General features: G+C 45.5%; 3 protein-coding genes and 1 pseudogene across 11 annotated transcripts; all 4 read left to right on the plus strand.

The window, feature by feature from the left end:
• Positions 1 to 206: 206 nt before the first annotated feature.
• Positions 207 to 5,803, plus strand: MRPS18B (mitochondrial ribosomal protein S18B). Its single transcript, XM_039851165.1, has 7 exons — positions 207 to 369; positions 1,566 to 1,674; positions 1,771 to 1,868; positions 1,996 to 2,064; positions 3,348 to 3,414; positions 4,611 to 4,670; positions 5,211 to 5,803. The coding sequence occupies exons 1-7, from the start codon at positions 292 to 294 to the stop codon at positions 5,501 to 5,503; spliced, it is 774 nt and encodes a 257-aa protein (XP_039707099.1). The 5' UTR covers positions 207 to 291; the 3' UTR covers positions 5,504 to 5,803.
• Positions 5,804 to 6,238: 435 nt separating this feature from the next.
• Positions 6,239 to 18,689, plus strand: ATAT1 (alpha tubulin acetyltransferase 1). 7 transcript variants are annotated; one of them, XM_039851155.1, is made up of 13 exons: positions 6,239 to 6,393; positions 6,853 to 6,913; positions 7,030 to 7,121; positions 7,244 to 7,304; positions 7,428 to 7,541; positions 7,739 to 7,840; positions 12,750 to 12,795; positions 12,916 to 12,984; positions 14,548 to 14,619; positions 14,775 to 15,018; positions 17,799 to 17,878; positions 17,949 to 18,014; positions 18,341 to 18,689. In XM_039851155.1, exons 1-13 carry the CDS (start codon positions 6,287 to 6,289, stop codon positions 18,565 to 18,567), a joined length of 1,341 nt encoding a protein of 446 aa, XP_039707089.1. In that variant the 5' UTR covers positions 6,239 to 6,286; the 3' UTR covers positions 18,568 to 18,689. The 7 variants fall into 7 exon arrangements, with proteins under 7 accessions (XP_039707089.1, XP_039707090.1, XP_039707088.1 ...); XM_039851156.1 differs by having other exon boundaries at positions 17,972 to 18,014; XM_039851154.1 differs by having other exon boundaries at positions 17,799 to 18,014.
• LOC120593419 (uncharacterized) lies at positions 9,640 to 9,758 on the plus strand (annotated as a pseudogene).
• Positions 18,690 to 18,910: 221 nt separating the features above from the next.
• On the plus strand, positions 18,911 to 22,767 carry CUNH6orf136 (chromosome unknown C6orf136 homolog). 3 transcript variants are annotated; one of them, XM_039851162.1, is made up of 7 exons: positions 18,988 to 19,117; positions 19,697 to 19,785; positions 20,459 to 20,860; positions 21,244 to 21,332; positions 21,520 to 21,720; positions 22,302 to 22,371; positions 22,455 to 22,767. In XM_039851162.1, the coding sequence occupies exons 2-7, from the start codon at positions 19,699 to 19,701 to the stop codon at positions 22,566 to 22,568; spliced, it is 963 nt and encodes a 320-aa protein (XP_039707096.1). In that variant the 5' UTR covers positions 18,988 to 19,117; positions 19,697 to 19,698; the 3' UTR covers positions 22,569 to 22,767. The 3 variants fall into 3 exon arrangements, with proteins under 3 accessions (XP_039707097.1, XP_039707096.1, XP_039707095.1); XM_039851161.1 differs by lacking the exon at positions 18,988 to 19,117 and adding an exon at positions 19,229 to 19,427; XM_039851163.1 differs by lacking the exon at positions 19,697 to 19,785 and having other exon boundaries at positions 18,911 to 19,117.
• The last annotated feature ends 17 nt before the right edge of the window (positions 22,768 to 22,784 follow it).

Genomic DNA, 22,784 nt, shown 5'->3' on the forward strand with positions numbered 1-22,784 from the left:
GATAGGCTCTCAGTCAAAATCTCCTCCAAAATTGCTTAAAATGCAAACTGTAAGTATGAGATCTAAGAGTCGTAGTGACTGGTTCGACAAAAACTCAATTTTGAGGCCGAATTCAATTGTGACGCAGTTGAAATTGGCTTCTCCCCATGACCCCCCTTTCTCGCTTCCGTCCTGACGCAAGTGCGTGTCTGCTACCCGCACTGCAGGCCCGTCTTTGGCCCTGCCCTAGTCAGTTTCCTGGAGCATGCGCAGTCTCCTTTCCGGGCATTCCTGCTTTGGGCATACGTCAAGATGGCGGCCTCCGCATTCAATACGCCGCTGAGGCACCTTCCTAGACTTTCGTCAATCAGAAGTGCCTACGGAGTTCAGGTAACTCCTTTGAGCACATTTTGTACAACCCCAACTTAGTTATACCTTCTCTAAGTTATCGTTCAATTCCTGGGAAGCCAGAAGCGGAGACTTTCTCGCGTGCTTATGCCTCAGCTATCGAGGCAACACTTTCTTTGCTCCCACCACTCCACTTTCCCCTCACCCTTCTCAAATATCCGTTCTTTGTAAAATCCCAAGCTGAGGACAAAGAGCCAGGGTTAGATTTCATCTTCCCAAGTTGTTATCCTGGCTAAATAGGTGAAGGAATGGACCCCACCCCCCACCCCAACTTAGTCCATGCACAACCAACTCTTAACTATGCAGATGATGTTTAAATCTGTGATTCCCTGATGTGTCCTTGGGTTCAGGGACACTAACTTCTACCAGCCCTGCTATCTCCCAGTGAAGCCAGGATTCATTTTCTCGACCTGGTGACCGGTTTCTCAGCCTTTTCTCTCACTAAATCAGTTTGTTATCAGAGCATACATTGAGAGCTTAACTCTGTCTTTTGGATTGAAATTTATCTCCAGTCTCATGTACTCACCACCCTGGAGGTTCTTGGTAGGGCAGTGCAGGTTCTTGGTGGGGTGAGGTGAGTTAGGAAGGCTTGCCCAGCTGCCACGCCCTAAAGTGGGACCTAAGAGTGGTTGGTGACTGGGGTCAGGACAGAGTTAATGACAGGCCTGGTAGCTTTAAAGCCAGCATTAGGACTCAAGTTTGTACTTCCTATGGAATGTTGATCTTCAACTTTTTATAAAGCTGGGCAACTCAGTGATTCCGGATTGGATTGAATTGGAGACTCACCTGTACTATACAGATCCTTCCTGCCACATATCTTACTTCCAAGAAGCTAGACATCCTCCCTTTCCTTCATCCTTTTTCCTCCACTAGACTCAATTTGTTCCAAAAAACATGAATACCTTGTATGTGCCAGGTTTTTAAGTTGTCCCCTAAAATAAGATTGCCTCTTGGTCACCTATCGTAATTATCCTCTAATATTCTCTTTCAGGATACAGTTGGAGATAGGGAGAGTGATTGTTGTTGATGTCAATTTAACCCCAACAAAAATGTTACCTTCCATATGTATTCCTGTTGTATTCCATTAACACAGTGGGTGTGCATTCTCCTCCCTGAAGTGTTGGCAAAACAATCTGGTCCCTTGAATTCATTTTTTTATTTTCATCCTCCTTTCATAGGTTCCCCTCCAGACTCTTTGCACCGAAGCCCGCCTTGAGGACAATTCTTTGCCCTTGTTTCCCATTTCCCCTTATAAGGATGAACCCTGGAAATATCTGGACTCAGAAGGTACCTCTCATTGGGGAAGGGGAGGGTCACCTACAGTCTGAAACAAATGGGCAGAGATCCCTCCTCCACCCTAACTTGTGTGGTCTTTCGTTTAAGAATACCAGACCCGTTATGGTTCTCGCCCTGTCTGGGCTGACTACCGTCGAAACCACAAAGGTGGGATACCTCCACAGCGGACTCGAAAGACATGTATTGTAAGTTTCTGAGGGGGACACATGGATGGGATGTGAAGGGGGTGTGAAGACCATAGTGACAGTTGCAGCAGCACTTTTTTTAACAGGACTTGGAACATCTTCACCTGCCAGTTTCTTCTCTCTACAGCGTAAAAATAAAGTTGCTGGGAACCCCTGCCCTATCTGCCGGGATCACAAGCTGCACATTGACTTTAGGGTAAGGAGAATCTTTTCTCTAGGATAAGGATTTGGAGCCTCTTTGTAATGCTAAAGAGACTACCATAGGTACCCCACTCTTGATATCCCAGAGCCCCTGCAGTCCATTTTGTATTGGCTTTCTGGCACTATGAAAACATCCCTCTCTCTAGTCTTTTGCCCTTGACTATGGCTGATAATAAAAAGCTTCATCCTTTACCTAGGAAATTTATAGTCTAAATTGGCAGGCAAGAAAAAAATGCCCATTTCTAATGGGAGAGCAATGCCCAAAGGTCCATTTATATCTATCACAATTATTAGCAAGTAGATTGGGTTAGTTTTTTGGAGATTTTCTTTATTTCCTTGTTATGTTAATGTTTGGTGGCATGCTGAGACTTGCAACTGGAGAGCGCATATATAGAGTCCAGTTATTTTTTTCAAAACTCCTTCCTTGTGAGAAAGACAGGACTTGCTCCTTAAAGAATTCAAGAACCTTACAAAAATGATAATGGGAAAGTGCTCTTCTGAATTGGTTATTGAAGGTATTAGATCAGAAGCTGAGTGGTTATCAGGGAAGTTGTAGGACATTCGTGTATCAGTCAGTGAAGAGGGTTTCTGAAAGTTCTGAGGCCCCTTTTGACACAAGTTGTAAAGGAGTCCAGTAGGGAACTTCTCAGTTTCAACCACGTATGGGATTGTAACTTACTTTATACAGTTGATAATCATATAATGAGAGAGAAAGGTTACAAATTTAATAGTGCAGGCGATTATACTTGCCATTCCACTCCACAAGTGTACCCTGCTTTTTTCTCGGATCTCACTTCCTGTGATTATCTTGCTGAGAGTCATTCTACATAATTAAAACTTTAAAATTCATCTGAGTAAATATGTACATTATATAAAACATGCAATATATAACATACCTCAATCATTCATATGTTCACATTACAACATATACTACATTTTCTGAGAGATTTCAGGGATTGTCAACTGACTGGCCCCATATTTTTGCATGAGAGCTGATTTTAGAGCCTGACTCCTGCAGAAAAGAATTCTGTGTGAATCTCAGTGACAGCATGTAGGATGCACATGTGAAATGGTTGAAAAGCCAGGAAAGGGGAAATGTTTGCTGGAGTCTTCAAGAATGTGTTCAGTAAAGTGATGGGACTAAAACTGGGACATAACAGAGGGTAGCATCTGGAGAGACATAGAGGGATTGAGGTTGTCTGTGTAGGTGTACTTTCAGTCTCTAAAGGTCTTGCTTCTCTCCCCACCCTCTGGTTTCTCCACCACTTTCTCCTGCAGAACGTGAAGCTCTTGGGACAGTTTGTCTGTGCCCACACCGGTGTCATCTTCCATGCGCCATACACAGGTTAGCCCATGTCACTACCAGAATAGCTTTTCCTTGGAGCACTTCTCGTTTATTCAGTCAGACAACAGGTATTTGGTGGCTCCTATTCTTCATAAACAGTGTGATTGAATCTTCTGGAAATCTTGGCTTAATGGGGATACTCACATACTAAAATAGTTATCTATGGCAAAACACAGGCAAGAGTCAATGTAAGCAAACTATCTAATTGTAGCTCTTAAAAAATAAATGTTAGTGATTATTTCCTTTCTTTAAGGTTTCTTCACTTTTCCAAAAGGCTTTCTCATAAATTAACTATCCCATAAGTTTTTTTATACTGTTGACAATTCAATTAGATTTTTCAAACTTGGAATTGTAAGCTTAACAATACACAATCACATCTATTCCCTGACTTCTGCCACATGCCAAATATGGCTCCCTACTGCGTCCCTTTGTTTTCTTATTGTCTGCAACTACTTTTAGGCTACAATGGCAGAGTTGAGTAGATGAGATAGAGTAGGACCCTTAAGGCATGGCTCTATTCAGAAAAATTTTGCCAACCCCCACTCTAAAGCAAGATAAAATTGCAAAAATAATCTGAATTTACTGTTTTGGGGACAGCAGCATGAATAGTGGAGTTCGTCAGGGAGTTGTTCCCCCCCGACCTTTCCACCCCTGACCTATGGATGTTGCTGTTTCCCTTTAAGGATTGGATCTATGAAGGCAGGGTGTCTCCCACACTCTCAGGGTGTGCATCCGGGGCCTGGTGCACTCGTGGTATGGTCCATGGCTCCACCTGGGGTGCAAACCTAGGACCTTCTGCGTATAAAGCAGACATGCTAACCACTACACTACGAAGACATCCTTTGTCAGGGAGTTTTAAAGAGGAGTTTTAAACTCTTGTCCAGCTGTAAAAAACTAAGACTATTTTACTGCTGTCTTTGGGGAAGATTGCCTTCCCCAGACCTGACTTCAGTTCTTTATTGAATTTTTCTGTGTATTGTCCTACCCAACCCTTTAATTAAGCACACTTGCCTTTTGAATTGTGTACTGCTCCCTGTCGTGGAGCCTTTACCATTAAATGGCTTTTCTGTGTTATTTAGACCCGAGAAAGACAGAGACAGACACAGACAGAGAGAGAGAGAGACAGAGAAAGACAGTCAGAAAAAGGATCCGTGCCTAATAGAATGAGCACTGTGTTACCGTTTTACCTCTCACAGGGGTCTGTATGAAGCAGCACAAGAAGTTGACCCAGGCCATCCAGAAAGCTAGGGATCATGGTGAGTGTGAGAAGGGACACAAAGCAGTTTTGTTAAGCATCAAGAAGGTGGCTTAGGGCTGGATGGATATAAAATGCTCCCACCTGTCTGAGAGGCTAGCACCTAACATGTTCTTCTCAAGAATATATTCTTTCATCATCCCACTGTCCCCTTGTTCCTTCTCTTTCCTTTTTCGTCCCTCTTTTTTTGTAACTATTGGTCCCAATGCCATAACTAGGTCATAAGAGGATCTTTGAATAAACTTCTGGCCCTGGGCTCCATGATACCTATGTACAAATTAGAGAAATGTACCCCTCCATTAGGGGAGATGCAGCTGCTTAGTCCTGACGCAGGGCTGCACAGCTTGGTAGGCAAGAGCCCAGGTAGTATGTCAGCCCACACTTGCCCAGTTGGCCAGTTGGCTTTTGTGCAGTATACAAAATGCATGAATGTACTCAGTGGCTCTGACTGGTCCTTTCCTTTTATAGGTTATTTACTGTTTCTTTTATGTGAATTACTCCACCTCCTCCCCTCACTTTCTCTTTTTTCCTAATCCCCTAGGTCTCCTGAGTTACCACATTCCCCAGGTTGAACCTCGGGACCTTGACTTCAGTAATTCTCATGGAGCTGTGAGTGCAACTCCTCCAGCCCCTGCTCTGGTTTCAGGTGACCCCTGGTACCCATGGTACAGCTGGAAACAGCCACGAGAGAGAGAGCTGTCCCGCCTTCGTCGGCTATATCAAGGCCACCTCCAAGAAGAGAGTGGCCCCCCACCTGAGTCAATGCCTGAGGTGCCACTCACAACTGGAGCTGAAGCCTCCACTGAACAGGCGGGCCCCCAAAGTACTCTGTAGGAGCTGTAGACTGGAAAGGGTGCCTGAGAGATTAGGAGATAATGCCTAGGAATTATGTGATGGGATTTCACCCTGAAGAGTTGTGTCTATTTTGTGGCCAATGGCAGGTTCAGAACCAGAGAAAGGAAATGGTTGTTGTTGAAGGGGATGAGTACATCTGAGGTTGAGAGAGGGCAGTACAGTTGTCTATGGGAAATTATAACCCCCATGTAATGTAAAAAGATGTGTTCAACATTCTGTTGCTGTTGCAGACTTCTGCCAACTGCTTTTTCACAATAAAACTGTATCTCCTGTCTCTGGGCTGAGTTTCAGATGAATGTCATTCCTGTTAGTGGGAATGGGTGCTACTGTGGGGAGAGGGGAGGTCAAGCTGGAGCCAGACCAACCAGTGACTCTTGTGACCAGAAGCCACCTGAAATAGGCAGTTGTGCCATTCTGTCATGATCACCTTTCTGGGCCCCCTGTGCCCGCGGCAGTGTTCCCACAATACTAGGGGCTAAAAGGTTGGAGAATGAGACAAGAAAAAAGCATTGCCACAGCAACTGGTCTGCCCAAAACAGCAGGGTCTTCCAGGCCTGCTGCCAGGAGGGAAGGCGGGATTGGGGTGGGTCCAGGGCCCCTCCCAGTGCAACCAAGAAATGTAGACTCCAAAGGGGAAGGGAGGGGAAGGGCTAAGCGAGGGGTGTGAACGGAAGTAGGAAATAAAGGCTCCAGCGCAGCGGTGTGGCGAGGGAGGGACGGAAGTGATGTTGCGTGGGGCGTGGCCACCACGCACAATGGGCCATGGAGTTCCCGTTCGATGTGGATGTGCTGCTCCCGGAGCGGATCACGGTGCTGGACCAGCACCTTCGGCCCCCAGCCCGCCGACCCGGAACCACAACGCCAGCCCGGTGACATCTCAAACCTGCCCCAAGGCCCTTCTCTTTCGGTTCCTTTAGAAACCTGGTCCAGGCACCACGCCCCCTTCTCTGATTAGTGATTGCTTCTTTTGATGTCCTGGCTCGCCCTGTTGGTGACCTTTGACCCTTGACTTAATGGGGTTGATACCGTCTTGGATCTCTGACTTTTTTCACCCATTTGCCAAATATGTGGTCCAAACCAAAAGATGTGGTTGATCCGCCCTTCCTGCTTCCCCACAATAACCTTGAGGGAGGAGGGAGTATACCACATTGAAAGGAGGTGTGGCAAAAGTTAAGTTTCAGAGAGATGGGGTGGGAAAACTGGAAGACTTCAAGATAAAGTCAGTATTAGTTGCTGAACTGGGTTGGGGTCGTCTTCCAGGTTCCCTGGGACTGATTGCTCAGAGCTTTCTCATTCAATGATTATCTGACTCTATGTCCTCTCCGTAGTGTTGATCTGCAGCAGCAAATTATGACCATTGTAGATGAACTGGGCAAGGCTTCAGCCAAGGTATTGGATAGTCTTTAGATGGAGTATAGGGGAGGCCTCTCTGGGGACACTAGATAAGGGAGGCCTGGATCCTTTGGAAGGGACTTGCAGAAAGTCTGTCTTCATCTCCCTGGCAGGCCCAGCATCTTCCTGCACCCATCACCAGTGCATCAAGGATGCAGAGTAACCGCCACGTTATGTATGTGCTCAAAGACACTTCAGCTCGACCGTGAGTGCCAAATGCTCTTCTGTCCTGTCCTTAATCCCTTCCTCCCCTAGCCTTTTTCTCTTTTTTTGACTCTACCCTTTTCAGATAGTTGATACTTGTTCCTTATTTTCCCCATCCTATAGGGCTGGAAAAGGAGCCATTATTGGCTTCCTCAAAGTTGGATACAAGAAACTCTTTGTACTGGTGAGTGTTATTGGAAGCTGAGAGTTTTAGATGCTTTGATTCCTGAAAACAAAAGTGCTGGAGTGTGGGAGGTGGCAGCAATGGCTTGGATCTAAAAGGTATTTGTTGTTTTTTACCTCTTAGGATGATCGCGAGGCTCACAATGAAGTAGAACCACTTTGCATCCTGGACTTTTACATCCATGAGTCACTGCAGCGTCATGGCCATGGGCAAGAACTCTTCCAATATATGTTGCAGGTAACACTTATCTCTTCACCAGTGTGTCCAAAATGGAGAGCAAAGGCCCCTGTGCTCTGAGCCATTTCAGAGCCCCTGCCTTCCACCCTCTTGTCCCTGGACATGTCCCAGCATCCTCCTGTTCCCTTCCCAGGCTCCTGAGTTCTGTTGGCATGTTCTCCCCACACCTCTTACCCTGAGGCTTCTGTTCCCTGCAGAAGGAGCGAGTTGAACCACACCAACTGGCCATTGACCGACCCTCACAGAAGCTGCTGAAGTTCCTAAATAAACACTACAACCTGGAGACCACAGTCCCACAGGTTAGAGGTTTCAGAGGCTAGATCCCCACTACTAAGCATTCACATTGAATTTATTTATTATTTGGGGGCAAAGCGGTGGTACTCTCCAAGCACTCCTTATTCCTCATTATATAAGATTCATCTTATACAACTAAGCGATTTTTTTTACAGTGTCTCATTCTGCAGATATTTCACTCTCATCTATCTTGATTCTTCATTGTGGTGGTTTTGTGTACCTAATATATGTTCGTACTTCAAACATATCCGGCAGCTCATTTTCACCTCCTTATTTTTACACAGGCTATTACTTACTCAGTCAACATTTATTAAAGGCCAAGATTACTGTACATTCCCTGTCCTCAGGAACACTTGGTCTAAAATGGGAAAGGTGGTTGGTTTATAAATAAATACAATATAATGTTACTAAAGCTATCCATTCATTTAACATATTTATTGAGCATCTGGCACTGTTTTGGGCACTAATAATACTTTACTCAACAAAGCAGATAAAAGTCTCTGCCCTTGTAGAGCTTATATTGTAGTTGAGACAGACAAACATAATAAATAAGTATATACTATGGTTGATTATAAGTGCTTTGGAAAAATGAGAGCCAGTAAGAGGGCTTGGGAGTCCCACGGTGGGGATGGGAGTGTATGGGATTGCAAGTTTAAATGAGATAAGCAGGGAAGGCCTAACTGAGGAAGTGTCATTTGAGCAATAAGTTAAAGGTGGTAATCAAGTAATGTCTGGAGGAAGAGCATCCTAGACAGAGAGAATAACTAGTGCAAAGGCCATGAGGTAGAGTGCCTGGAAGAGTGAATTGGCTGGTGTGACTAGAGCGCTGTGAGTGACAGGAGTATGTTAGATGAGCTCAGGTGTAAATGGAGGAGGAAGGACATTTTGGGCTTTAAAAGTGATTTCAAAGGTTTTGGCTTTTACTCTAAGAAGAAAAGAGAGCCATCATAGGGATTTAGGTAGAGGAATGATATGATCTTACTTTTAACTAGATCATTTAAGGTATTACCAATAAACAGAAGGGGAGCAAGGGCAGAAGCAAGTAGACCAGTTAGGAAGCAACAATCCCAATGAAAAATTGTGGTGGCTCAGACCAAGATGGTAGCAGTAGAAATGGTTAAGGAGTGGTCAAATTTTAAATATTGTGAAGTTAAAGCAAATAAGATTTCCTGATAGATTCTCTGTGGAAGAGAGAGGGAAGGAGTTAAGGATGATGCCCAAGTTGTGCCTGAGAAGATGGAAGGATAGAGTTGCATTACCTGAGATGGTAGGTAGAGAAACTTTGGGGAGAAATCATAGGACCCCGTTTTGAATATGTTAATTGGAGATGTCTGTGATAAGTCCAGGTTGAATACAGTTGGGACTTTCCTTGGAGTTTACAGAAGATGTTTGGGTTGGAGAGTTTTCAGTATACATAGGGTATTGAAAGCAGTGAGACAGGATAAGATCACCAAAGAGTGATAGGGAAGTGGTCCACGAATTTGAGCCCTTGGACACTCTTTTAAGAAGTCAAGGAGAACAAACCAAGTGCTACCAAGGAGTAACTAGTGAGGTAGCTGAATACTTCTAAGTAAGGTGACTGGAAGGCCAATGAGGAAAGTGTTTCCAGGAGGAAAGAATGGCTTACTGAGTCAAATGCTGCTGATCAGTGAGATAAGAGGTTAGAGAAATGATTTAGCTGCCTGAGACCACAGTGATCCTGATGAACTATTTTGGTACAGTGGTGGAGGGAAGCCTGGATGGGGAGTGGATTTAGGAGATTGAGAAGCTAGGAACTGGAGACAGCAAGAATAAGCCACTCTCAGTCTACAGCCATGCCACCCCAAATAAGCCCGATCCCGTCTGATCTTGGAAGCTAAGCAGGGTCGGGCCTGGTTAGTACTTGGATGGGAGACCACCTAGGAAGATCAAGTGCTGTAGGCATTATAAAAAAAAGAGAATAGGCCACTCTTTTAAATGCTGCTTTAAGGGAAACAGAAATAGAGTAAGAGCTGAAGAGGGAAATGTTATCAAGAGGGGGTTGATTCTTTTCAGTTGGTAGAACTAACAGCATAAGAATGACTCAGTAGAGAGAAAATTTGACGATGTCAAATGTGGGGAGAATTACTAAAGCATTGTCATTGAATAGGTGGGAAAGGTTGGGTTGACAAGTTCACCTTGGATAGAAGCATGAACAGTTAATCTGTCGTAACATGATTTGATTGATATGCTTACAGATGAGGCATTAGGGACATAGTGGTGAGTGTGCCCTTGGAGATGAGATTGAGTAAGGAAAGGCTTGACTTTATGTTTAATCTTGAAAGGTCAGTGTTTGTCAGGGGTACAGAAGTGAGTGGGCTAAAGTGCTTTTCATGTAGAAGAACCAGCCTTAGCAAAGTCAGAGAGGTATTTAAATTACCTGTCATGGTACTGCAAGCAGTTTGGTGTGGCTGGAGTACTGGGCATGTACTTGCTGGAGGGAAGATGAGGATGGGTTGGTAGACATTACAGCAAGGTCAAGGCGGGAGATAGGCAGGTTCTACTTGGAGTGTCCTCCTATGTATATTTTTCCATTCAGAGGAAGCAGAGAGCAGTGGAAGAAGCACAGTATTTGGCATTAAACACATTACCCAGGTAATGTGTAAGACCAGAGCAGTATAGAATATAAATAATAATGGCTAATGTTTCATGAGCTCTGTATGATATCTACATGCATCATCTCATTTGATCCTTGTATATCTCTTTGAGGTAGGTTCAATTATTGACTACATTTTGGGTTTATACAGATTAGTGACTTGACCAAGTTCATACATCTAAAAAAGTGGTAGAGTTCAAATTTGAACCCGTAGCCTACTCTTAATGACTACACTGCATTCCTGATGTGCTGCAGCTAGAATCAAGAATCTGGAGCTTGAGGCCCAGCTCTGCCACTTGTAGCAACTTGGCTTTGGGCAAGCCAAGTCTCCAAGCCTTTTTTACTTTTTAAAGTAGTGACTCCAAGGATTGTTATGAAGGCCAAAGTGAATGTGATAATATAATGAAATCACTCTAAAATGATCAGTTACTAGCTATCAAAGTGGTACCCTGTCCTCCAGCCTGTCTTTCCTCAACAACCCCACCCATTTGAACCCTACTTAAATCTTAGTTTTTCTCAGTATTTGTATATTTAAACCATTGGCCTTATTAATGTGTTTTGTTTTGACAGTTTTGGATGCCTTCCCTGACATTTTGTACACTGTGTCTTCATTAGCCTGGTTCCTGGGAGAACCTAAAAGTAGGGTCTGTGTGTTTTGTCTTTAAGATAAAATCCACTATTTTAACTATTTAAATATATATAATTCAGTGGTTTTTAGCCTATTCATGAAGTTGTACAAGTACCACTACTGTCTAATTCCAGAAAATCACCCAAAAAGAAACCTGGTACATTAAGCAGTCACTCTCATTCCCCTGCCCCCCAACTCCTGTTAACCACTAATCTGCTGTATCTATAGAATTGCCTGTTCTGGACATTTTATACTAATGGAATTGTGCAACATATGGTTTTTATGTTTGGCTTTCACTTAGCATAATGTTTTCAGGGGGTTCATCTATGTTGTAGCATGTGTTAGTACTTTCATTCCTCCTTTTTATGGCTGAGTAATATTCCATTATATGGATCTATCATGTCTTGTTTATCCATTTATCACGGATTGATACTTGATTGTTTCTACTTTTTGTCCATTATGAATAATACTGCTCTGAATATTTGTGTAAAAGATTTTGTTTTCACTTGTATTTTCAGTTTCCTTGTGTATATACCTAAGAGTGGAATTGCTGATCATATGGCATTTCTGTGTTTAAGTTTTCGAAGAATCAACAAGCTGTTTTTCCAATGATTGCATTTTACATCAGCACCAGCAGTGGATGAATTTTTCAATTTCTCAACAGTCTCACCAATGTTTGTTATTTTCCTTATTTATTTATTTTTAAATAATCATCCTAGTGGGTAGGAAATGGTATCTGTGGCTTTGATTTGCATCTCCCTAATGACTAATAATTTTCAAGTATTTACTGGCCATTCGAGTATCTTCTTTAGAAAATATTTTAAATTAAATTATTCTTGTTCCTGGAGTTGTAACAGTTCTACAAAGTAGTTGAGATGCCTGTACTTTTATATCAGATATATGATTTTGCACATATTTTATCAATATCCCTTTTTTTTTGTAGGAAACCACCCTTTTCATTTTCTTGATAATTGTCTTTGGAAAGCTACACAAAGGGACCTAACTTTTGATGATAGATACAATTTATCCATTTTTTTGTGCCGTTGCTTTGTATTAGCTGCAAGATTCTTTAAGAGAAATCATTGCTCTAAATCAAAGTCAGCAAAAAGATTTTCCTCTAAAACCAGCTTTTTTCCATGCCAGGATTTCATAGTTTGTCCCAGCTCTTCCATTGGATCTGATCCATTTTTAATTTTTTTTTTTTTTTGTCTGTCATGTGAGATAGAGGTCCAAATTCATTATCTTGTATGAGGATTGAATTTTCAGTTATCCAAGCATCATTTGTTGAAGAGACGATTCTTTCCTTATTGAATGTTCTTGGCACCCTTGTTGAAAATCGATTGATTTCTGGGCTCTATTCATTCCAAAGGTCTTTAACCTTAGGCCTCTACTACACTGTTTTTATTTTATTTATTTACTTATTTATTTTTATTAAAGTGGCTTGTAGTATTGAGATTAGGAAGTGTGAATTCTCCAATTTTGTTCTTTTTTAAGATTGTTTTGGCTATCCGAGGTCCTTTGCAATTACATAACTTTGACTGAGTCTGTCAAGAAGAACAGGAAAACTGGCTTTCGTTCCTCCCACTGTGGTTATTCTGGCACAGGGTTCTGTACCCAAGTATGTTCTGAGTGGCTGAATGGACAACTATATTTTGCTTATTTTGTCTTATAGGTGAACAACTTTGTGATCTTTGAAGGCTTCTTTGCCCATCAACATCGTAAGTTTTCTCATCTTGTGTGTGTTGGTCAAATAGTTGGGGTAAGGGAAAGGGAAGAGGTGGATTCTTGGTCCCACTGGCCCCCCTCACTGAGGGGAACCACCGCTTCCTTCCTCACAGGGCCCCCTGCTCCCTCCCTGAGGGCAACTCGACACTCTCGTGCTGCTGTGATCGATCCTGCGCCCTCTGGTAAAGCTGCAGTGAATGGGTGGAACTGTAGAGCCATGATGGCTAGTAAAGTTAGAGGCCACAGAACACAATGTGAGCTGTGGGCAGTGTGGAAAAATTCTAAAGCAACTCAGAGTCATTACCCATTTGCTTTTGCCCTGATTGGAGTTCAGGGCATTTGAACTTGTCAAGACTTTTAACGAAGCAAGCTGACTAGAAGCCTGTTTGATGATTAATGTTGATGGAGTCTCTTGCTACTTCAGATCCATAAAAATAGGCGAGAGTCACTTTCCTTTGTAAACCCCTCAGGTTTCTGTCAGTCAGTGAGAGATAGGCAGGTATAGTCAGCCCTTTCATTTCCCGTTATATAATAGTAACATGAATGGCCCAAAGTTTAAATATTAGTTTTAGGTAATAATGCTCAGAATTTATAACATTTCCATCCAAATAATGAAATTGATCTAGAGAAACCAGACCTAGGAGATACTGAAATGCTGCTCAGGTTCCCTATTCCATCCTCATACACTTGTTCCCTCCCAGCCTGAGCCCTACTCTTTTCTCACTGCCTCTCAAATGTGGAAAAACACAGCTGTCTGCTGGCTGTGCAGTGCACATGAGGCCTCCTTTCCTGACCTGGCTATGTGACTATCTCTCACCTCCTCCGTGGCCAGGAAAGGGAGTAACCACCACCCAAAAAAGAGTCTGGTACGAGTTATTAGCTTCGATCAGTGTCCGGCGCTGAGAGGCAATTCATATTCGTGACAGTTGGTTTCCAGGGCTTCCTCCATCTAGCTCTTGCTTATGTACAGGATATGAGAGTGTGTGAGAGCCAGTAAGGATGGTGAGGACTCAGGACCATAGTATGAGAAACCCTGGATAAAGCTTATGTGGATTCACTGAGAAGTCTCTCATTTGCCACACATGATGGAGAACCTCTTGAGAGGGAAAGGGAGGGAGCAAGTAGAGAAGGGAAGGGACATTAGCTTCCTATTTACTCTGGCAACTTCTTTCCAGATATTTGTTTTCTCTTCATCTGTTTTTTTCCCCTAATACAATTTAAATCTTTTCCCGTCTTTGCACTGGAAGGAGAGGTTCTGCCCCACCCCATCCTCTCCTGACCTCTCCAAAGCAATTCTTGATTAACCAAGGGCTTTGTCCATCTTGTCTAGAGGGACCTGGGGTCCTCATTGGCCCGGCTGGGACCATTCCACTGCCCCAGAATCCCAGGGGGGCCTGACAGCACCCACTGACAGTAAGAGCTCACCTCCCTTGGCCACTCTTCTCCTTCACCTCCTAGACCCCAGAGTCTCCCCTTGGATCTTTCCCCCTAACTCTGCATTTGACCTACTCCTTCTGGCTCTCCTCAGAAATGCTCTAGCATTCCCCGTTCTGCCCCCAAATTCCCTTTTGGTGTGATGGTATTGTCACAGAGCTGCTTATGCGATAGAGCTGAACTCTTCTTCCCCATGAGGAACTGTGGTGTCAGGGAGTAGAGGTTTGGGGTTGTGGAGGTAGTGGCTGAGAGGAGGGGTGCAAAGTTGTGTCTCCTAATGCTTACCTTGCCTGTGTCTTCTCCACTGCCAGCCCCAGTGAGGAAGCTGCCACCCAAGAGAGCAGAGGGAGACATTAAGCCATACTCTTCTAGTGACCGAGAATGTAAGACTGGGATAGGGTGTCTGGGTTAGGGGGCCTTAACTCAAGGGAAGGATTCATTCTCTCTAAAGGCTCTGATTTCTCTCTTTTCTACCCTAATCTGCTGTCATGACTCTCTTCCCTCTCTCTATCTTGCTTTTTATTCTCCCTCTCCCTAGTTCTGAAGGTAGCTATGGAGCCTCCTTGGCCCCTAAACAGGGCCCCTCGTCGAGCTACACCTCCAGTCCACCCACCCCCCCGCTCCAGCAGCCTGGGAAACTCACCGGAACGGGGTCCTCTCCGCCCCTTTGTGCCAGAGCAGGAGCTGCTGCGTTCCCTGCGTCTCTGCCCTCCACACTCTACTGCCCGCCTGCTGCTGGCTACCGACCCTGGGGGCAGCCCAACCCAGCGTCGCCGTACCAGGTAATAGGAGTTGGAGGGTTAGGGTGCCTCAAAACTGTCAGGGATTGTGTTAGAAATGGCAAAGGGCAATATGAATCCATCAGAGACGTGAAACAACCTTTAGAGAATATATTGGATAATACTTATGGGAGTAATCTGGAAGTAAATGACAGGAGGGAGCAGAATAGGATTTTATATAGAGTCTAGGGACCCTAGTTTTACAGTGATTTTATATAGAGTCTAGGGACCCTAGTTTTACAGTGATCCATGGGTCGGGAGAACTGAGCCCCTGAGTTGAGGGAAATCTTGGTGTAATACTTGCTGGGAAGGAGGAATGTCTGACACAGTATGGGGAGCCACTGGCCCTATGTCAGTGCCTTGTTTGGCAGGGGCCGATCAAGCAGGCATAGAGTGGGCTTCTCCTGTATCTCTCCCTAGCTTTCTCTTCACCTCTGACTTCTCTTTTTCTCTCTTCCTCCCTTTTTCCCTTTCCCTATCTCCTGTCCCTAACATCCTTCCACAGCTCCCTTCCCCGCTCTGATGAGAGTCGATGCTGACAAACAGCTAACTCCTTCCCCTCCCTGGGAGACCTTGGGTGGGCAGAGACCCCTCTCCCCGAGAACCCCAGGCCCACTCTTCCATTGTATCCCCCAGGATCCAGTAGAACCTGGCAGAGCCCATAGGATTCCTTCTTTCCATTTCTTGGACAACTGAGTTGTCAGGGTCCCAGATGGCCTAATACTTTGTAGCTTTTCTTGCCAATAGAAGCACCCTTCCTCTTCTAACTTGGTCTCTGAACACTCACCCACAGACAGCCTGAATCCCTGTCAGATCCCTCATACTCTGGCTTGGTGTCAAGACTATAGAACACCATGGAAGGCAGACTCTGGCTTGGTGTCAAGACTATAGAACACCATGGAAGGTCTGAGGGCCTCCTTTTAAGGGAAACCTTTTAAGGAATCTTGTCCATGGAATAAATCCCATATTGACTCTACAGGGTCTCCTGGTAGCCCTAATACTACTATGTGCTACCTACCACACTTAAACCTTTCAGTCTGCCAACGCCAGCCAATGAGTTCTGCTTCAGATCAGTCCAGTTAGGTAGGACAGGGACTTACCATCTCCTTAAAGGGATCCATTCAGTATTGCCAAGCTCTTTATTACAACATGTTTTATATATATGTTAGGGAACCCCTGAGTTTATGTCTGCTTTCTGGCTCTCAAGACTCACCACACTTCTAAAGACACTACCACTTTCCCCAGACCCAGATTCTGTCAGGGAGTTTGTTTTTTGGCAGTAAATCCCAGAAAGCACCCTGGGGGCACTTTGAGCCTTGTTTCAGAAGGTAAGTCTGTTTCAAGGATCTGTTAGCTCCTGGAACCCCCTCTTGCATCCATCCCTCGCTGATAGCTAGATGCTGATATATTCCTGTCTTGTGAGATTGTCTTTAGTTAATGGGGGAGCTCTCCTCTGGCCTTCCTTTCTTCTTTCCTCCATAGCAAGAATTTTTCCCCTGCTCCATACCCAGGGTACCAAACATCATTCCCCGTCCCTACCCTCTGAATGTGGTAGATCAGGTACCCGCACTGTTTCCCCAAATCCTTGGGAGCAGGATCTCCCTTTCTCCCAACTCATTGCTCCTTTTTCTTCATGCTCTCAGTGTTGTCTAAATAAAGTGTGAATTTCTTTGTGCTTTTTAAATGGACATTTTCAATGAAAAAAAAAAAAAAAACCAACCCAAAAAATCAACTTAAGGTCTCAGCCTCGTTTGTGTTACTTCTTGTTTTCTTGGGATCTAGGGAACTCTGCCTCCTTCATCTTTCTGGCTGCTGAGATCTGCAGATCTCCCAGCAAGGGATCTGCCCATCCCCATCTTCATTGCTGGATCTTCTCCTGTGGATTCTGTCTACTCTCATGTAGTTGCTGGATCCCTCTCTATGTAGGTTTCTATAACTACTTCCCTGATTCCCGCCAAAAACCTCTGGCTCTCCCCAGTGACTTTTTTTTTTTTAGACAAGGCAATCTTTGGTTGACCTCACAGATTGCAAAGACCCTGACACCTTACAATCCCTTTTTTTTTTATTTTATTTATTTTTTACACCTACAGCACCTGACCTTTCTAGGTGGTCTCCCATCCAAGTACTAACCAGTCCTGACCCTGCTTAGCTTCTGAGATCAGAAGGGATTGGGCTTGTCCCCAGTGACTTCTACCCTTTATCCCAGGCCAGCCCTTGCTGAGATGTCAAGATTTACCAACATCCCTGGGATCCAATAATTGCATCCTGATAACAATCTACTGTTCCCTGGATTCCTCTCCCCAAATTTCCTGCCTTTCCCACAACTAAACCGTTGGACCTCTCGACAATCCCTTACCTCTGTTGAGTGTCCAACAGTCTGTCACCTCTTCAAAGGCTCCCTTCCTTTTCCTCCTAAATTTAGCTTTGCCACTCCCTATAATTAAGGCAACCATGGTTTCCAAACCAAACATCAGGGCACCTGGTCCAACAAACTCATTTTGCCTATATGTGGGTCTTTATGAGATGATTTTCATCATATTTAGCCTTTTAACATATCCTAATTAGAAATAATAAAGCAACAAATCGGATTGCTCTAGAAAATCTTTGGAGATATAAAATGAGCTCCCTCCCCTTTTCCGGGGTGCAGCTTAAATTAAAACCCCATTGGAAGGATAATTACCTCTCTGTTCCTGTGCTATTCCTTTACCTCTCCTCTGATTCCTCCATACCACTCATCTTTCATCCTGTAGCCTCTTCCCCATCATCTCCCATTTCTTCTACAGGGGGACTCCCCCAGGACTGGTAGCCCAAAGCTGCTGCTACAGCCGCCATGGGGGGTTGAATTCCTCATCCCCCAATACAGGTAAGTATTCATTTCTCCTTACCCTCAAATCAAGTACACCATATTCACTACCTACTTCACCTTTCCCAAGCACATGCCTGGTATTTTCCACAGGCAACCAAGAATGGAAGCAGGGGGAACAGGAAACAGAGAATAGGTGAGGCCTAAGCCCTTCCACCACTCTGTCTCCTTTCCTATCATCACTCTCAGTTCCTTCCTTTGAAATCTTACTCTCCAAAGTGGACTCCAGCTTCTTTCCCAAATCCTTGTACCTAACATCCTACAAGCCTCTTTCCCCATAGGTTCAACTCTGGTACTTAGCTTTGGCACTGTCTGAGGGGTTTCAAATTTGAACATAGCACCAATGGTTCCAGTCTCATTACCCCATCATGTGTCCTCTGCACAAAAGCCATATAGACCCTGAAGAGCCTGATCTTCACTTCAGTACCTCTATAACCCACTCTCCATCTCCCTACTTCCCAGGTCTGCCAGTGAGCAGCAGGTCTTGTCACAGGATGGGTATGGGGAGGAACCCATACATACAGTTCCTCCACAGGCCCAAGCCCCACCAACCCAGTACTGGACAATGGCTGGGGACACATTCAACGCCAGGTTCATTCGAAACTTGCAGGAACGTCGCAGCACCAGGCCATGGTGACCGTAGCTCCCTGTCTCACCCTCAAAGTATTATTTCTCACTACAGGAGATGACTAAAGCCTGCCCTCTTAATAGATATATTCATTCATTCATTCATTGAACAGGCTTATCAGTGCCAAATCATTTGTACCTTATTTTTAAACAGAACAATAAAGTATTTATTTTTATCAAGAGAGCTACTGAAAAATTTGTTATTTCACGTCGCCTCATTGCACCCATTTCAGCCTCATCCTCGCACAGCTTTTTGCGCAAGCGCTCCAAGTGCGGGAGCATTACTCGGGGCGTGCTAATTTACTGCGCAAGCGCTGTAAGGCAACCCCCATCCCGAGCGCAGGCGTACTTAACTGCAGAACCGGCTCACTGCCAGTCTGGAACCCGCCCGAGTGCGCAAGCGCGCAACATCTCTGTTTCCCTCCCCTTTGCCCCTCACCCCTCTTTTTCCCCTTCAAGAAGCCGGCTCCGGGGCGCGCTCACCCCGTGAGGAGGCCGAAGGCCGCAACCGGGAGGCGCTGTCTTTACTCCCGGAAGATCATGTACCAGCCCAGCAGGGGGGCGGCCCGGCATCTCGGCCCCTGCCTCCGCGCCTACCAGGCTCGCCCCCAGGTGAGAGCAGAGTGGAGAAGGAAAGGAGGCGAGGGGGCGGGGAGAGACCCTCTTCGGGGCCGGCGCATGGGGCGGAGCGCGCGCCCCCGTTCCGCGCAGGCGCGGTGACGTCCTACCGCCTTTTTATACCTGTTCCGGGCGGCCCCCGGAGGGGCCCGTGGTCGCGGGAACCGAGGAGACGGCGGGGCCAGCTGTGGCGCGCACGGGATGTCGTTTCTCCCGGCTTTGGGGTGGGCAGGCGGGATTGAAGGTCGGGCATCTGGGTGCATCTGCACATCGCCCGCGTCTCTGCGGTTACCTGTGTCTAGAGGTGATTTGAAGGGCAGGGGGCGGAGAGATTCTCAACCCGGCCGCGGCGCCACCGCGGAGTTCTGGTCCCCGCCAGACAGACCTGTGGGCGCGCTCTGCAGCCTGCGCATGGTGCGCTAGGGTAGCGGTACCGGCAGGAAGGCCGGCCGGGGTGGATCTGGCTCCGGCCCCTGCGCCCAGGCGGGCAAGATGGCCACGCCCCCGGCGGATCGGCGCCTCGGGGACACGGTCGGGGATAGAGGTACCCGCACGGCCCGCTTGCCTTCCCAGGAATGACACCCCTGACGGTTCCTGAGGAAGCCGAGGGACTCGTGTCAAGCCTGACTTTGGCTGACCTCTTCACCGCAATTTCAAAGTTGGTAAACGAGGGGGAGTGAAGCCCAGCCTTTTAACAGTCTCCTGAGCTTGTTTGTGTCATTAGTGGGGCCCAAAATGATAATAACGTATGTTCGTTTACTACTTTATAGGTCGCAAGGTTTTATTTACATTATTTATAATCTTCATGATAACTCGATGTGGCTCCATCATCCTCGTTTGTAAGAGGACATTTATAGGAAACAGGCATAGAGAATGAGGGTGCCTAAGGGCACACGATAGAATTGGTACTCAAGAAATGTATCCTATTAAGTTGGATGTTTTTTTCTCTATACAACACGTACCTTACGCACTTAATTATGGAGTTATGTTACAGGTCACATCATTTCATCCACAGTGCAATAAAACTTGTTATTCATTTGTTGATTCTTCAAACATGTATATTTGATCTTTGCTATAAGAGGGGTGGAACTGCCCTCATATAGTATTGGAATCTTAAAACAGATATAAAGGTATTTGCTAATGTTTTGGGGAGGTTCTTGTCATAGGAAGCTGTTTTCTGCTGGAGATGGAGATCAATCCATCCCATTTTCCATCTCTTCTGTCAGGAAAAGCAGGTGGGATTGGAAGCATGTTAATGGGCAGAGTTTGGATGACGGGGCATTAGGCAGCCGGATTCTTACCTTTTTCTTTTTTCTTTCTGTTCCTCCTCCTCAGGACCAACTTTCTCCATGGGCTCTGCCATTCCCACCCCTATGGCCCCACTCCACGACTACCACTTCTCCATCTTCTCTTTTCTGGTCTCCCCCACCCGTTCACCCTCCCACCTGGCTGCTTCCCAGAGCTCCCCCACTACCTCTCCTCCCTCAGGTCCAGGCCCTCAGTTCACTATGGGTGGTGGTCCCTCCAGGCAAGGGGGAGGAGGGACTCGGACCTGAGTTGCATAGTGGCTGCCTGGACGGACTTAGGAGCCTGTTTGAGGGACCTCCTTGCCCCTCTCCTGGGGCACTGATACCTTTTCAAGCCCCTGAGACTGCTCGCCCTTCCCCTGCTAGTCCATCAGGAGATCCAAGTATGGAGGAGCACCTGGCTGTCATGTATGAGAGACTAAGACAAGAGGTAAGTCAGTTCAAAAGTGACCTTTATCCACAATGGGTAGGAATGTAGGTAATACTTGGAAACAGAGGGTCAGTCAACTGGATTCTTTCTCGGAGAACCACAAGGCAAGCATAGAAATATTTTACAAACATTTCCCAAAGAAAAGATTCTCCTCAGTTTGGATTAAGGGAAGTTAAGCATGGGTCCGTCCTTACTTCTCTTACCGGTAAAGCTCTTCTTTGTCACGCTTATAGAAACGCAGAAAGAGCATGTGGATAGGAAGCCCCAAAAGGCACAAAAATGACCTTTCACTCAGAGAGGAATAAGGAGGCACTAAAAATAGAAAACAGAAATAGGATCATCTTTTCTTTCCCACTGAGCTGATGCCTTCTTCTTCCATCTAGCTTCCCAATCTTTTCCTTCACTCCCATGACTACACTCTCTACTCATCGGATGTGGAATTCATCAATGAGATTCTGAACATACGTACCAAGTGAGAATCCAGGCACGGGTAGGACCTTGGGGAGGAAAAGGACCCAGTGTTATATACGTGATCCTTTTTACTTACCAGAGAAGATCATGCGCTTCTTCTGTACAATTGTTACCCATTCCTCAGACAGAGACCAGTTTGGTTTTCTAATTTGCCGTCATGAGATTTCTTTCCCATCCTTTCTTCACAGGGGCCGGACATGGTATATTCTGTCACTGACCCTCTGCCGCTTCCTGGCCTGGAACTATTTTGCACAACTTCGGTTGGAAGTTCTACAGCTGACTCGCCACCCCGAGAACTGGACTCTGCAAGCCCGCTGGCGGCTCGTGGGGCTTCCTATCCACATGCTCTTTCTGCGTTTCTATGAGCGTGACAAAGAAGAGCTTTACCGGTAAGAGAAGTGAGGGAGGACCCATGCTGCAATCAGTTCCTAATTATACTTTTAGGATTGATGGTCTCGTCTCCTAGTCCTTCATGACTTGACCTCAGGCTCCTTGAGAGCAAGATCTTGTTTTAATCTACTTCAGTGTAACAAAAATAGGGACTTTGAGTTTATTAGGAAACATCTGACCTCAGCTGCTTCATGTATATTCCCTGGGACATAGTTGGTATTCAAATACTTACTGAACAAATGAAAATTCCTGTCTCATAAGTTGAGCCTCACAACCTTAGGTAAAGGACCTGGTAAATTTCTGACAGAGTAGAATTCCAAAAAATTCTTAGGCTTGCCCCAAACCAGTGGTTCACTTTGCTGCACAGTGGAATCATCTAAAGATCTTTTAAAAATATTGTTGCCAGACATGCTGATTTAATTGAGAAAGGGTGCAACCTGGATATTAGGGTTTTTCAGAGTTCTTCCAAGTGATCTCATATGTAGCAAAGATAAAGAACTACTAGTTTAAACAAATGCCAAACGTAAACTTTGATGAGAACAGTCACCTCCCTCAGTAAGCCTTTCTCTTCTTTCACCAGGACCTATGATGCCTATTCTACCTTCTACCTGAATTCCAATGGCCTCATTTGTCGCCATCGCCTAGACAAAGTGAGTTCTAGGGCTACAAAATGAGTCCTAGGGGTGAAGGGGTAGCACATCCTACTACCTGGCATTAACCTTTCTCTTTGCAGCTGATGCCTTCACACTCACCCCCAACGCCTGTGAAGAAGCTGCTTGTGGGAGCCCTGGTGACTCTGGGATTGTCAGAACCAGAACCCAACTTACACCTGTGTCCCAAGGCCTGATCTCAGAACTGGGGTAGGGGCAGCACTGAAGACTTTGCTACGCACAAGAGGAGGAGGTGGGTGGAGGTAGCCAAGACTCTCAAGGGCCAGCTTCCTCCCCTCTTCTCTCTCCTTCCTTCCTTTCCATCTCATGCTGTGTAAAGCTGCTGTGTAATTTAACATGTAAATAATAAAGTCAAAATGAAAATATGAGATCAAATTTCCAAGTCATGTTCT

This window comes from Pteropus medius, unplaced genomic scaffold (genome assembly GCF_902729225.1).
Source record: "Pteropus medius unplaced genomic scaffold, Ma_sr-lr_union100, whole genome shotgun sequence".
NCBI classification, from domain to species: domain Eukaryota; kingdom Metazoa; phylum Chordata; class Mammalia; order Chiroptera; family Pteropodidae; genus Pteropus; species Pteropus medius.

Coding starts and splice junctions, on each gene's coding strand:
- MRPS18B (XM_039851165.1), top strand. CDS start 292: ATGGCGGCCTCCGCATTCAATACGCCGCTGAGGCACCTTCCTAGACTT. Junction 1,869..1,995: donor GGACTCGAAAGACATGTATT/GTAAGTTTCTGA, acceptor TTCTCTCTACAG/CGTAAAAATAAAGTTGCTGG. Junction 3,415..4,610: donor CTTCCATGCGCCATACACAG/GTTAGCCCATGT, acceptor TACCTCTCACAG/GGGTCTGTATGAAGCAGCAC.
- ATAT1 (XM_039851154.1), top strand. CDS start 6,287: ATGGAGTTCCCGTTCGATGTGGATGTGCTGCTCCCGGAGCGGATCACG. Junction 6,394..6,852: donor GGAACCACAACGCCAGCCCG/GTGACATCTCAA, acceptor TCCTCTCCGTAG/TGTTGATCTGCAGCAGCAAA. Junction 7,122..7,243: donor AAAGACACTTCAGCTCGACC/GTGAGTGCCAAA, acceptor CCCATCCTATAG/GGCTGGAAAAGGAGCCATTA.
- CUNH6orf136 (XM_039851161.1), top strand. CDS start 19,325: ATGTCGTTTCTCCCGGCTTTGGGGTGGGCAGGCGGGATTGAAGGTCGG. Junction 19,786..20,458: donor TCACCGCAATTTCAAAGTTG/GTAAACGAGGGG, acceptor CCTCCTCCTCAG/GACCAACTTTCTCCATGGGC. Junction 20,861..21,243: donor ATGAGAGACTAAGACAAGAG/GTAAGTCAGTTC, acceptor TCTTCCATCTAG/CTTCCCAATCTTTTCCTTCA.